This window comes from Manis pentadactyla, chromosome 3 (assembly GCF_030020395.1).
Source record: "Manis pentadactyla isolate mManPen7 chromosome 3, mManPen7.hap1, whole genome shotgun sequence".
Classification (NCBI taxonomy): Eukaryota; Metazoa; Chordata; class Mammalia; order Pholidota; family Manidae; genus Manis; species Manis pentadactyla.
The window spans coordinates 159,243,357-159,257,266 of record NC_080021.1 but is presented as its reverse complement, the minus strand read 5'-3'; the positions used below and the strand labels follow the sequence as shown (position 1 = coordinate 159,257,266).

General features: G+C 36.3%; 1 protein-coding gene across 1 annotated transcript in view; it reads right to left on the bottom strand.

Moving 5' to 3' along the window:
• JAK2 (Janus kinase 2) overlaps window positions 1-13,910 on the bottom strand; it is a 147,767-nt gene that overhangs the window by 45,643 nt on the left and 88,214 nt on the right. The window contains exons 7-8 of the mRNA XM_036928439.2: window positions 1,608-1,929; window positions 707-826 (exon numbers count right to left, since the gene is read on the bottom strand). Of these exons, the coding sequence (XP_036784334.2) occupies window positions 707-826; window positions 1,608-1,929 (442 nt within the window). The remainder of the gene's footprint in view (window positions 1-706; window positions 827-1,607; window positions 1,930-13,910) is intronic.

Sequence of the window (13,910 nt, the reverse complement as noted above, 5' to 3'; positions counted from 1 at the left end):
GGTAAAATTTAATCCTACCAGACAAGTAGGTCACATAGATATGTAAGTTAAAAGAGCAAATAGCATTAATGTGACATTTCAAGCCATTATTTCAGGTCCATAAATACCTCAGTCAAAAAAAAAAACAACCAAAGGCAGATATATAAAAAAATCTAAGAGCAGAGTAAAAAGGAATTTGTTTCTTCTGTTCAATTAAAATAAGTGGGATTTCTGAAGCCATTTAAAGGAAGAGAAAGGATTAATATTTTAGAATCAATCATGTCTTAGAGCTTAGGTGAGGCTGACTTGGTATTGGTTTATATTTTGTTATATAAACTTCAGAAAACATTGTTTTGATTTTTCTACTTTAATTAGGCAGTATGACTGGTATTATGCACATCTCTGTTGGCCAAAAAAAGATTGTAGTCAGGAATGAGCATTACAACAGGGAACTAACACAACCCAGGGTGGGGGAAAAAGTGTCTGCTGCTTTGCTAATCAGAAAAATGAGTGAAAAATACATTAATGTACAAGAAACTCAGTGGGAAGATGATACAAAAGGCCAGATATAATCAAAAAGCTTACTAAACTGATGTTTATGTTTTGAGCTATATTTAAAACTATAATCAAACTTTCTATAAGAAAATATCTTTGGTATTAAGATTGTGAAATACTTTTTCTGACAACTGTTAAACATAATCATTATTTAATTATAAAGCAAACTTACCAGATTTTTACCATCTTGCTTATGGATAGTTACAATTCTGCTTTCATTTGAAACTTCTTGGCTTGCTTGCTTAATAGTGACATCAATAATATCAGGAAAATCACAATATAACTGTAAATCCTGTAATTAAGAGCACTTGAAATTAAAAACATGTGGAATTTATAGAACCATTTTAAAACAAGTCTTATGAAAGATAACATTCATTCCAAATTTTTAAAAAAAGTATTGATAGCCATAAGTAAGTACTAAAAATCATTCTTTTCCTCAATGATCTAAACCTAGGGCTTCACACCTTGGCTTTGACTTAAAAATGAGAACATTAAATGGTGCCAGGAATCTAAAGTATGCTACAATATCTTTCACTCCAATCAACATTAATAGAAATTACTTACAGAAAATTGAGAGCTGAACTACCAAAGGATGAAAATTTTTTAAATGATTAAATCTCTAATAATAATCTAACAACAACATAGGTATGAAGAAACTTAAAACATGTAATGCAAACCTGAAAAAAAACTAAATTATTTTACAGGTATACATCATCATAAAATTAATCTTTTTCAATTAATTAAACTTATCAATGTCTCCTATTATCAATAATAGTAAAAAAAAAAAGGAGGCAAAAGTACTTTAAAAATCACTTTTAGAATTCAAGCTTTTTCTGAAAATATAAAAACATCATTATTAGTTTGCCATAAGAAAATGTTTAAAAAACCCTTTAAAAACAATGAGAAAACAGCTACAGATAAGGCTTTAATGGTTTCACATTATTAAAAACTTCCACTTCTATCAATGAGAGAAAATAAGTCCAAGACCATGTTTCAAATAACTAAAATTACTTTGCTTCTATTGCCATTCTACTTAAATTAACAAAGAATGAGAACATATCATTAAGGATTACCTGTTCTGTCAGTGTCTCACTTTCTTTAAGTTTCCCTCTTGACCACTGAATTCCACCGTTTCCAGTTATTACAATGGTTGCAAAAATCTCCTCACCTGAAGGACCTCTTCCAGGTTCTTTTACTTCAAACTGCTCTGTGTAGAAGGCAGACTGAAGAGTTTCCAGATTTATAAGATACTTAAGTTTCAAGTTTCTGGCAGTGGCTTTGCAATGGCTGAATTGCTCAATGAATCTGCGAAATCTGTACCTTATTCTCTTCCTTGTCAAAATATGATAGTCTTGGATCTTTGCTCGAACACATTTTGGTAAGAATGTCTTGTAGCTAGTAAAGAGCACACACAGAAAAGCAAAAACAAATTGAAAGATAAGTCTAAAACAAAAATTAAAAGAGAAATTACCACCTTTCTCTGTGATAGGTAAGTGCTACAGTATAGCACAGTTAGTCAAATGGAGAAAGATAACAATGCCACCACCCATATAATACAAAACCTTAAGGTTGCTCAAGACTTAACTATGAGCCCTCTTTTTTTTTTTTTTTTTGCTATACTCTTTCTCTCTAGATACTATGTATACAAATGACTCTGATATCTCCATCTGTAGCCCTGGCCTCTAAACTCCAGATGCACATCTTCCATAGTCAAATCAATTTACCCACTTAATCTGGATGCTTCAAAAGCTCCTCAAACAATGTGTTAAACCAAATGCATATGTCCCCCTAATACTCTCCCCAAAAGATCCTCTATCAGAATTCCATATGTAAGTAAAGAGCACTACAATTCATTAAAGCTGCAAGCCCCAGAAACCCACAAATCGTATTTTACACCACCTTCTTCCTCAACTCCCATTATTCAATCCATCATGACATTCCCTTGCTTTTACTTTCTAAATATTTCTCTTATTTGCCTATTTTTCTCATTACTAACCCATTCAACCGCATCTCCTAGAGGGACTACTACAATGGCCTCACTCTTTGACAACCTGCATTTCCATTTACTCTTAATATCCTCTCATTTTTTTAATACACTGGAGTCATTTTTAAGTGGGATCTTTTAAAAACACAAATCTAATCATTTCACCCTTGCTTAATATCCTTGCATGGTATCTTATTTCTTAGTGTTCTTAACCTTGTCAATACGACTTTCAGATTCTACCTGGGTCTTACTTTTGAGATAAAAAAAATAAGTAGAATTTAGTGGGTGGAAAGAGATAAGCAACAGAGACATAGAGACTCATGTTAAAGGTCTTGCAGCAGAAAGGAGCACGGAGAGAATGAAGATAATCAGTATAGCTAGAGCCTCATCTCCTACTAACTCTTGGAGCTCAAGCCACAATGACTCGCTTCACTCTTTCCATGCTCCCTTCTTCTACATGGCCTTTTCCATGAGTCTCTAACTCTCCATTGCTTATCCCTCTCTACTGATTAAATTCTTCTTATTTTTCAGATCACAAAAATCACACTCTGTTGCTTTTTAAAGCAATGATATATTTGTAATTAAACAAATACATAAAATTTATAAAAGCCTGGAGAGCATATAGGAGAACCTAAGTTTAGAATAAACACTGAAAATGTGATTTAAAGATATAATTGCTTCCCCTTTCTCCACAACCTTGCCAACATTTGTTGTTGTTTGTCTTTTCGATGATGGCGATCCTTATTGGTGTGAGGTGATATCTCATTGTGGTTTTAATTTGCATTTCTCTGATGACAAGCGATGTGAAGCATAATTTCATGTCATATTTTCATGGCCATCTGAATTTCTTCTTTAGAGAACTGTCTATTCAGCTCCTCTGCCCATTTTTTAATTGGATTATTTTCTTTTTGTTTGTTGAGGTGTGTGAGCTCTTTATATATTTTGGATGTCAACCCATTATCGGATCTGCCATTTATGAATATATTCTCCCATACTGTAGGATACCTTTTTGTTTTGTTGATGGTGTCTTTTGCTGTACAGAAGCATTTTAGCTTGATATAGTCCCACTTGTTCATTTTTGCTTTTGTTTCCCTTGCCCGGGGAGATATGTTCATGAAGAAGTCGCTCACGTTTATGTCCAAGAGATTTTTGCCTATGTTTTTTACTAGGAGTTTTATAGTTTCATGACTTACATTTAGGTCTTTGATCCATTTCGAATTTACTTTTGTGTATGGGGTTAGACAGTGATCCAGTTTCATTCTCTTACATGTAGCTGTCCAATTTTGCCAGCACCATCTGTTGAAGAGGCTGTCATTTCCCCCATTGTATGTCCATGGCTCCATTATCATATATTAATTGGCCAAATATGTTTGGGTTAATGTTTGGAGTCTCTATTCTGTTCCACTGGTCTGTGGCTCTGTTCTTGTGCCAGTACCAAATTGTCTTGATTACTGTGGCTTTGTAGTAGAGCTTGAAGTTGGGGAGCGAGATATGCCCCAGTTTATTCTTCCATCTCAGGATTGCTTTGGCTATTCGGGATCTTTGGTGGTTCCATATGAATTTTTGAACTATTTGTTCCAGTTCATTGAAGAATGCTGTAGGTAAATTGATAGGGATTGCATCGAATCTGTATATTGCTTTGGGCAGGATGGCCATTTTGATGATATTAATTCTTCCTAGCCAGGAGCATGGGATGAGTTTCCATTTGTTAGTGTCCTCTTCAATTACTCTTAAGAGTGTCTTGTAGTTTTCAGGGTATAGGTCTTTCACTTCCTTGGTTAGGTTTATTCCTAGGTATTTTATTCTTTTTGATGCTATTGTGAATGGAATTGTTTTCCTGATTTCTCTTTCTGTTGGTTCATTGTTGGTATATAGGAAAGCCACAGATTTCTGTGTGTTGATTTTGTATCCTGCAACTTTGCTGAATTCCGATATCAGTTCTAGTAGTTTTTGGAGTGGAGTCTTTAGGGTTTTTTATGTACAATATCATGTCATCTACAAATAGTGACAGTTTGACTTCTTCTTTACCAATCTGGATTCCTTGTATTTCTTTGTTTTGTCTAATTGCCGTGGCTAGTACCTCCAGTACTATGTTGAATAACAGTGGGGAGAGTGGGCATCCCTGTCTAGTTCCCGATCTCAGAGGAAAAGCTTTCAGCCTCTCGCTGTTAAGTATGATGTTAGCTGTGGGTTTCTCATATATGGCCTTTATTATGTTGAGGTACTTGCCCTCTATGCCCATTTTGTTGAGAGTTTTTATCATGAATGGATGTTGAATTTTGTCGAATGCTTTTGAAGCATCTATGGAGATGATCATGTGGTTTTTGTCCTTCTTTTTGTTGATGTTCTGGATGATGTTGATGGATTTTTGAATGTTGTACCATCCTTGCATCCCTGGGATGAATCCCACTTGTTCATGGGGTATGATCCTTTTGATGTATTTTTGAATTCGGTTTGCTAATAATTTTGTTGAGTATTTTTGCATCTACATTCATCAGGGATATTGGTCTGTAATTTTCTTTTTTGGTGGGGTCTTTGCCTGGTTTTGGTATTAGGGTGATGTTGGCTTCGTAGAATGAGTTTGGGAGTATTACCTCCTCTTCTATTTTTTGGAAAACATTAAGGAGAATGGGTATTATGTCTTCTCTGTATGTCTGATAAAATTCCAAGGTGAATCCATCTGGCCCGGGGGTTTTGTTCTTGGGTAGTTTTTTGATTACCGCTTCAATTTTGTTGCTGGTAATTGGTCTGGTCTGTTTAGATTTTCTGTTTCTTTCTGCGTCAGTCTTGGAATGTTGTATTTTTCTAGGAAGTTGTCCATTTCTCCTAGGTTTTCCAGCTTGTTAGCATATAGGTTTTCATAGTATTCTGTAATAATTCTTTGTATTTCTGTGGGGTCCATCATGATTTTTCCTTTCTCGTTTCTGATTCTGTTGATATATGTTGATTCTCTTTTTCTCTTAATAAGTCTGGCTAGAGGCTTATCTATTTTGTTTATTTTCTCGAAGAATCGGCTCTTGGTTTCATTGATTTTTTTTCTATTGTTTTATTCTTCTCAATTTTATTTATTTCTTCTCTGATCTTTATTATGTCCCTCCATCTGCTGACCTTAGGCCTCATTTGTTCTTCTTTTTCCAATTTCGATAATTGTGACATTAGACAATTCATTTGGGATTGTTCTTCCTTCTTTAAATATGCCTGGATTGCTATATACTTTCCTCTTAAGACTGCTTTTGCTGCGTCCCACAGAAGTTGGGGCTTTGTGTTGTAGTTGTCATTTGTTTCCATATATTGCTGGATCTCCATTTTAATTTGGTCGATCCACTGATTATTTAGGAGCATGTTGTTAAGCCTCCATGTGTTTGTGAGCCTTTTTGCTTTCTTTGTACAATTTATTTCTAGTTTAATGCCTTTGTGGTCTGAAAAGTTGGTTGGTAGGGTTTCAATCTTTTGGAATTTACTGAGGCTCTTTTTGTGTCCTAGTATGTGGTCTATTCTGGAGAATGTTCCATGTGCACTTGAGAAGAATGTGTATCCTGTTGCTTTTGGATGTAGAGTTCTGTAGATGTCTATTAGGACCATCTGTTCTAGTGTGTTGTTCAGTGCCTCTGTGTCCTTATTTATTTTCTGTCTGGTGGATCTGTCCTTTGGAGTGAGTGGTGTGTTAAAGTCTCCCAAAATGAATGCATTGCATTCTATTTCCTCCTTTAATTCTGTTAGTATTTGTTTCACATATATTGGTGCTCCTGTACTGGGTGCATATATGTTTATAATGGCTATATCCTCTTGTTGGACTGCGCCCTTTTTCATTACATAGTGTCCTTCTTTATCTCTTGTTACTTTCTTTATTTTGAAGTCTATTTTCTCTGATACTAGTATTGCAACGCCTGCTTTTTTCTCCCTGCTGTTTGCATGAAATATTGTTTTCCATGTCTTGACTTTTAATCTGTGCATGTCTTTGGGTTTGAGGTGAGTCTCTTGTAAGCAGCATATAGACGGGTCTTGCTTTTTTATCCACTCTATTACTCTGTGTCTTTTAACTGGTGCATTCGGTTCATTTACATTTATGGTGATTATTGAAAGATATGTACTTATTGCCATTGCAGGCTTTAGATTCGTGGTTACCAAAGCTTCAAGGTTAGCTTCTTTACTACTTTACTGTCTAACATAACTTGTTTATTGAGCTATTATAAACACAGTCTGATGATTATTTTTCTCACTTCTTATTCCTCCTCCTCCATTCTTCATATGTTGGGCATTTTGTTCTGTGCTCTTTTTAGGTGTGCTCCCATCTAGAGCAGTCCCTCTAAAATACCCTGTAGAGGTGGTTTTTGGGAGGCAAATTCCCTCAACTTTTGCTTGTCTGAGAATTGTTTAATCCCTCCTTCATATTTAAATGATAATCATGCTGGACACAGTATCCTTGGTTCAATTCCCTTCTGTTTCATTGCATTAAATGTATCATGCCATTGTCTTCTGGCCTGTAAGGTTTCTGTTGAGAAGTCTGATGGGTTTTCCTTTGTAGGTGACCTATTTTCTCTCTCTGGCTGCCTTTCATACTCTGTCCTTGTCCTTGGTCTTCGCCATTTTAATTACTATGTGCCTGGATATTGTCCTCTTTGGGTCCCATCTGTTGGGATTTCTGTGTGCTTCCGTAGTCTGAGCAAGTATTTCCTCCCCCAGTTTGGGGAAGTTCTCAGCAATTATTTCTTCAAATACACTTTCTATCCCTTTTTCTCTCTCTTCTTCTTCTTCTGGTACCCCTATAATGTGGATATTGTTCCTTTTGGATTGGACACACAGTTCTCTTAATATTGTTTCACTCCTGGAGATCCTTTTATCTCTCTCTGCATCAGCTTCTATGCATTTCTGTTCTCTGGTTTCTATTCCTTCAATGGCCTCTTGCATCTTATCCATTCTGCTTATAAATCCTTCCAGAGATTGTTTCACTTCTGCAATCTCCCTCCAGACGTCATCCCTTAGCTCTTGTATATTTCTCTGCAGCTCTGTCAGCATGTTTATGATTTTTATTTTAATTCTTTTTCAGGGAGACTAGTTAGGTCTATTTCCTTCTCAGGGGTTGTGAGTTTGCTCTGTATCAAATTTTTCTGTCTTTTCATGGCGATAGATATAGTTTGCGGAGCTGGCACTAGTGATGGCTGGGAGAACGTCCCTTCTTGTTGGTTTGTGGCCTTCCTCTCCTTGGAGAACAGCAACCTCTAGAGGCTTGTGCTGCGCAGCTGCACACAGACAGGGCTTCTAATTCTTGCCCAGCTGCTATGGAGTTTAGCTCCGTGTTAGCTGTGGGCGTGGCCTGCCTCGGGCAGCTGCTCTGATATGGCAGAGCCGCGTCAGAGGGGAAACAGCCAGGAGGCTGTTTATCTCCGTTAAGGGCCTCTAAGCTGCCCTGCTGCCCAGGGGGTTAGAGTGCCCAGAGTTCCCCGGGATTCCCAGCTGCTGGGCTAAGTGTCCCGGGACGCTTCCGTCCAGCTGTGCAGTCCCTGTCCCTTTAAGACTTTCAAAAAGCACTTGCTTTTCTTTGTCCCAGGGGCACAGGCTGCGGGGACCTGCTCACAGGTCTTACTGTCCTGTTTCCCTAGTTTCCAGCACCCCACGCATGCACTGTGTCTGTGCTCTGGTGCAGATGGCTAGGGCTGGGTGTTTAGCAGTCCTGGGCTCACTCTCCCTCCCCACTCCGACTCCTCTCCTCCCATCGGGAGCTGGGGTGATGGGCGCCTGGGTTCCACCAGGCCGCAGCTTGTATCTTATCCTCTTCACGAGGCACTGGGTTCTCCCAGGTGTGGATGTAGTCTGGCTGTTGTCCTGTGTCTTCTGGTCTCTCTTTTAGGAAGAGTTGTATTTGTTGTATTTTCAAAAATATATGTAGTTTTGGGAGGAGATTTCTGCTGCTCTACTCATGCTGCCATCTTGGCTCCTGTCCCCCCCGATGCTTTTCTTATACTGAGTTTTTAAAAACATTTCGTCTGATGTTTTTCTTATATTGAATTTTTGAATCCTAAAATTGAAGCTCTAAATGCTCAGAAATTGAACCATGCCTTACAAACTACTATTTTTGCACCATAAAATGAAATCTGCATCTTATCATTACAATTAGTGTAGGTAACTAGAAACTCTAGTATTTGCTTAGTTGTTCAGAAAGGGTGTTGAGTGATATGTAGCTCAGTTGCTATTGTAAGTGGCCTTGGCCCTGGCCTAGTGTTTGCAAATTCAGCAGACTGTTTTCTAGGCTCTTTTCATTCTCCAATTCTTTCCTTCCCACCCTTTAACAAACTTGGGATTTTAAAGAGCAGATGAAGAATGAAATGGAGTGATCATTTAACAACATTTTAGTGGAAAATGGATTCTTCATTTCCTACACTTTCTATACTCTAATACTTAAGTCACAATGTCCAGTTAGGAATTGGCATACAAAAAAAAATAATACATACACATGCACAAAGCGATTCACAAAAACATATAGGTGCATGTGTACACATAGAGGCATGTGCTCACAGACATAGACACACCTAACACAAGCAGAGCTGTGCCTTATATATATATATATTTAAATCTGGGAAAGAATATGTATTCAGTTATACTAATCACAGACCCATACCCTACCAAATATTTCTGGGAACAAAGCAGCTTATTTCACTCTGCCAAGAACTAGTAATCTGTTTTCCCATCAATCCTGAATATTTTAATACTGAATAGAGTATCTTGATTATTTCTCAGAACTGAGCACTAAATGAAAACTAAGAAAACACCAGTGAGATAAATTATATTAAGAAGGCAAGCAAGGCAGGCATGTTTTTGCTTCAGGACAGGTATAAGTTTTCATCCAATATTAAAATACCATGGTACAGAGACAAAAGAAAAAATAGATAAATTAGACTGTTTCAAAATTAAAACTTTCAAAATTTAAACTCTTGTCTGGCAAATGATACTTCATTCTAGAAAGTGAAAACAACCCAAAGAATGGAAAAATGTTTACATAATCATATATATATGATAACTTACATCTGGAGACTTGTATCCAGAATATACAAAGAACACTTTTAACTCAATAATAAAATATACCAAATAGCATACTTAAATGGGTAAAGTTTATATATGTGAATTACATCTCAATAAAGCTGTTCTAAAATATTATGAAATTCTTGAAAAAAAATCCTGCCGTTTGCAACAACATGGATGGATCTAGAGGTTATTATGCTCAGTGAAATAATTCAGGCAGATGAAAGACAAATACTAAATGATTTCACTCATTTGTGGAGTATAAGAGCAAAGCAAAACAAAAGGATCAAAAAAAGGCAGTAGACTCATAACCACCAAGAAGGGACTAGTGGTTACTAAAGGGGAAGGGATGGGGAGGGAGAAAAGGATTAAGGAGCACTATACATCGCAATCACAACATAGGTAGGTCACTGGAACAGTACTATACCACGGAGAATACAATTAATGACTATGACATCTTACTACGTTGATAGTGACCTCAATGGAGCGGGTGAGGGCTTGAAAACATGGGTGAATGTTGAATCACTGTTTTGTGTATGTGAAACCACCATAAGATTATCAATGACATTTTAATAAAAAATAATAATAATGAATTCAAAATATCATGGAATCTTAAAATGAGTGTTCAATATCTACACTATTTTAAAAGTAAACAGAAGGAAAAAACTGATACAGAATTTTGCAGATGGATTTATATTCTGGTTAAGGGAATCAGAGAAGTACTATTACTAAACATACATTGGCTTTAGGATACTAGGCTAAATAGTGCAGGGAGAAAAATTAATAGATGGCATGAATATCAAGACCTCAAAGAAACCACAATCTACACAGAAAGACTGTACTAAGATTTTGGACAATACTATGCTCTCCAAAGCAGAAGTGTTGCACCATAGCATAAGCATAAGATGAATACATATTTATAAAATTAATCTTTAGTGGCACAAAGCTTCTCTGTTCTTCAACTGTATTCAATTTCAACTTCAATCCCTTCAGTTTCTGTTAACAATATCTAAGATACACTTTCCCTGATTGTTCTATGGGCTGGCATATAGCAGGTATTCAAAATAACTGTTAAATGAATGAATGAACAAATTAGTTAATTAATCAGTTTAATATCCTAAGAAGTGTTTGTCTGCATTGTAATAAAGATCAAGACCTTAGTGAAAATCAGAAATATTTTTGTTTTTCCTTTGGACTTTGAAATCTTTAAGATTCCTTAGTGAGTTCCTGAAACCATATAGTATGGCCTACACCCTTAGGTTAAGACCTAACAGACAACTGCAAACAAATCAAGCATATTTAAAACCAAAGAGGGAAATGCAGAAACTGAAATTGCAAATTAGCTATGTAACTGTATTGAAGGCACTCAGCAAAGGAGTGAGTGAAACCAGTTATTGAGAGAAGGACTTAAAGAAATAAAGGGAGTTTTAACCAGAGTCATGATATCATCAAACTTTTAATCTGGTAAGTGGAATATTTAACACATATTTACTCTTCAAACTTAAAAAAAAAAAATCAAAGATTCTTATAACAGTCATATATACCATTAAAAATAATAGAAGAGTTTTAGAGCCATTAAAGCTGAGACATAGAGGTAGTGTTTCAAAAAATCATACTAAGCATTATTATTAAAATTTACAGAAGAGTAATCTGGAGAATGTGGAGGATGGATCACTTACATTAGAATATGATGGAGTTTGGAGGATTCAAGATGTTGGCGTGAGAGGTAGGACAGAGAACTCCTCCAAAAATCACATATAATAGGAAAATATAGTAAACACAACTAATCCTAAAAGAACAACAGGAAAGAAGGCTGCACCAGAGTGCAAACACCTGGAGAACAGAGCAGATCTCACAAAACAGGGTAATGTACCAAAGCCTTGATCGGCTGGGACCCAAGCCCTTCCCCCATCCCAGCTCAACAGTAGGAGGAAGAGAAAGGGAGCAGGGAGGGGTGGAAGCTTAGGACTGCTGAACACACAGCCCTGCAGATATGTTTTGGGAACACAAACCTACATTGCATGGTGTTCTGGAGATCAGTGGGGCTGGAAAGCTAAAACAGGCAGAATACTTAGAGAGACTGAGATTCCAGCCATTTGTGGTGGACAAATGGACCTAATTATGGACATCTACAGAACACTCCACCCAAAAGCACCAGGATACACATTCTTCTCAAGTGCACATGGAAAATTTTCAAGAATAGATCATATACTAGGCCATAAAAAGAACCTCAGTAAATTCAAAAAGATTGAAATTGTAACAACCAGTTTCTAAGATCACAAAAGTATGAAATTAGAAAACAATTACACAAAGAAAATGAAAAAGCCCACAAACACATGGAGGCTTAATAACATGCTCCTAAATAGTCAATGAATCAATCACCAAATAAAAACAGAGATCAAGCAATGTATGGAGACAAATGACAACAATAATTAAACACCGCAAAATCTGTGGTACTCAGACAAGGCCATGCTAAGAGGCAAGTATATTAAAATACAGGCCTACCTCAGGAAAGAAGAACAATCCCAAATGAATACTCTAAACTCACAATTAATGAAACTAGAAAAAGAAGAACAAATGAGGCACAAAGTCAGTAGAAGGAGGGACATAATAAAGATTAGAGCAGAAATAAATAAAATTGAGAAGAATAAAACAATAGAAAGAATTGATGAAGGCAGGAGCTTGCTCTTTGAGAAAACAAACAAAATAGATAAACCCCTAGCCAGACTTATCAAGAAAAAAAGAGAGTCTATACACATTAACAGACTCAGAAATGAGAGAAAAATCACTACAGACACCACAGAAATACAAAGAATTATTAGAAAGCACTATGAAAAATTATATGCTAACAAACTGGATAACCTAGAAGAATGGACAACTTTATAGAAAAATACAACCTTCCAAGGCTGACCCAGAAAGAAACAGAAAATCTGAAAAGACCAATTACCATCAATGAAATCAAACTGATAATCAAAAAACTACCTAAGAACAAAATCCCTGAACCAGATAGTTTCACTAGTGAATTTTATCAAACATTTAGTGAAGACCAAACACCCATCCTCCTTAAAGTTTTCCAAAAAGTACAAGAGAAGGGAATACTCCCAAACTCATTCTATGAGGACAGCATCACTCTAATACAAAAACCAGGCAAAGATACCACAAAAAAAGAATATTACAGACCAATATCTCTGATGAACATAGATGCAAAAATACTCAACAAAATATTAGCAAATCGAATTCAAAAATACATCAAAAAGATCATCCACCATGATCAAGTAGAACATATTCCAGGGATGCAAGGATGGCACAAGATTTGAAAATCCATCAACATCATCCACTACATCAATAAAAAGAAGGTCAAAAACCACATGATCATCTCCAAAGATGCTGAAAAGCATTTGACAAAATTCAACATCCATTCATAATAAAAACTCTCAACAAAATGAGAATAGAGGGCAAGTATCTCAACATAATAAAGGCCATATATGACAAACCCACAGCCAACATTATACTTAACAGCAAGAAGCTGAAAGCTTTTCCTTTAAGATGGGAACAAGACAAGGATGCCCACTCTCCCCACTATTATTCAACATAGCTCTGGAGGTCTTAGCTATGGCAATCAGACAGCACAAAGAAATAAAAGGCATCCAGACTGACAAGGAAGAAGTTAAACTGTTCCTGTTTGCAGATGACATGATATTGTACATAAAAAACCAGAAAGAATCCACTCCAAAACTATTAGATCTAATATCTAAATTCAGCAAAGCTGCAGGATACAAAATTAATACACAGAAATCCATTGCATTCCTATACACTAATTATGAACTAGCAGAAAGAGAAATCAGGAAAACAATTCCATTCACCATTGCATCAAAAAAGAATAAAATACCTAGGAATAACCCTAACCAAGGAAGTGAAAGACCCATACTCTGAAAACTACAAGACACTCATGACAGAAATTAAGGAATATACCAATAAACGAAAATGCATTTTGTACTCATGGATAGGAAGAGCTAATATTGTCAAAATGGCCATCCTGCCTAAGGCAATCTACAGAGGCAATGCAATCCCTATCAAAATACCAACAGCATTCTTCAACAAACAAGAGGAAATAGTCATAAAATTCATATGGAACCACAAAAGACCCCGAATAGCCAAAGCACTCCTGAGAAGGAAGAATAAAGAAGAGGGGATTACTCTCCCTGACTTCAAGCTCTACTACAAAGCCACAGTAATCAAGACAATTTGGTACTGGCATAAGAACAGACCCATAGACCAGTGGAAAAGACTACACAGCCCAGATACAAATGCAAGTAGATACGGTCAATTGATATGATAAAGGAGCCATGGACAATGGGGAAATGACAGCCTCTTC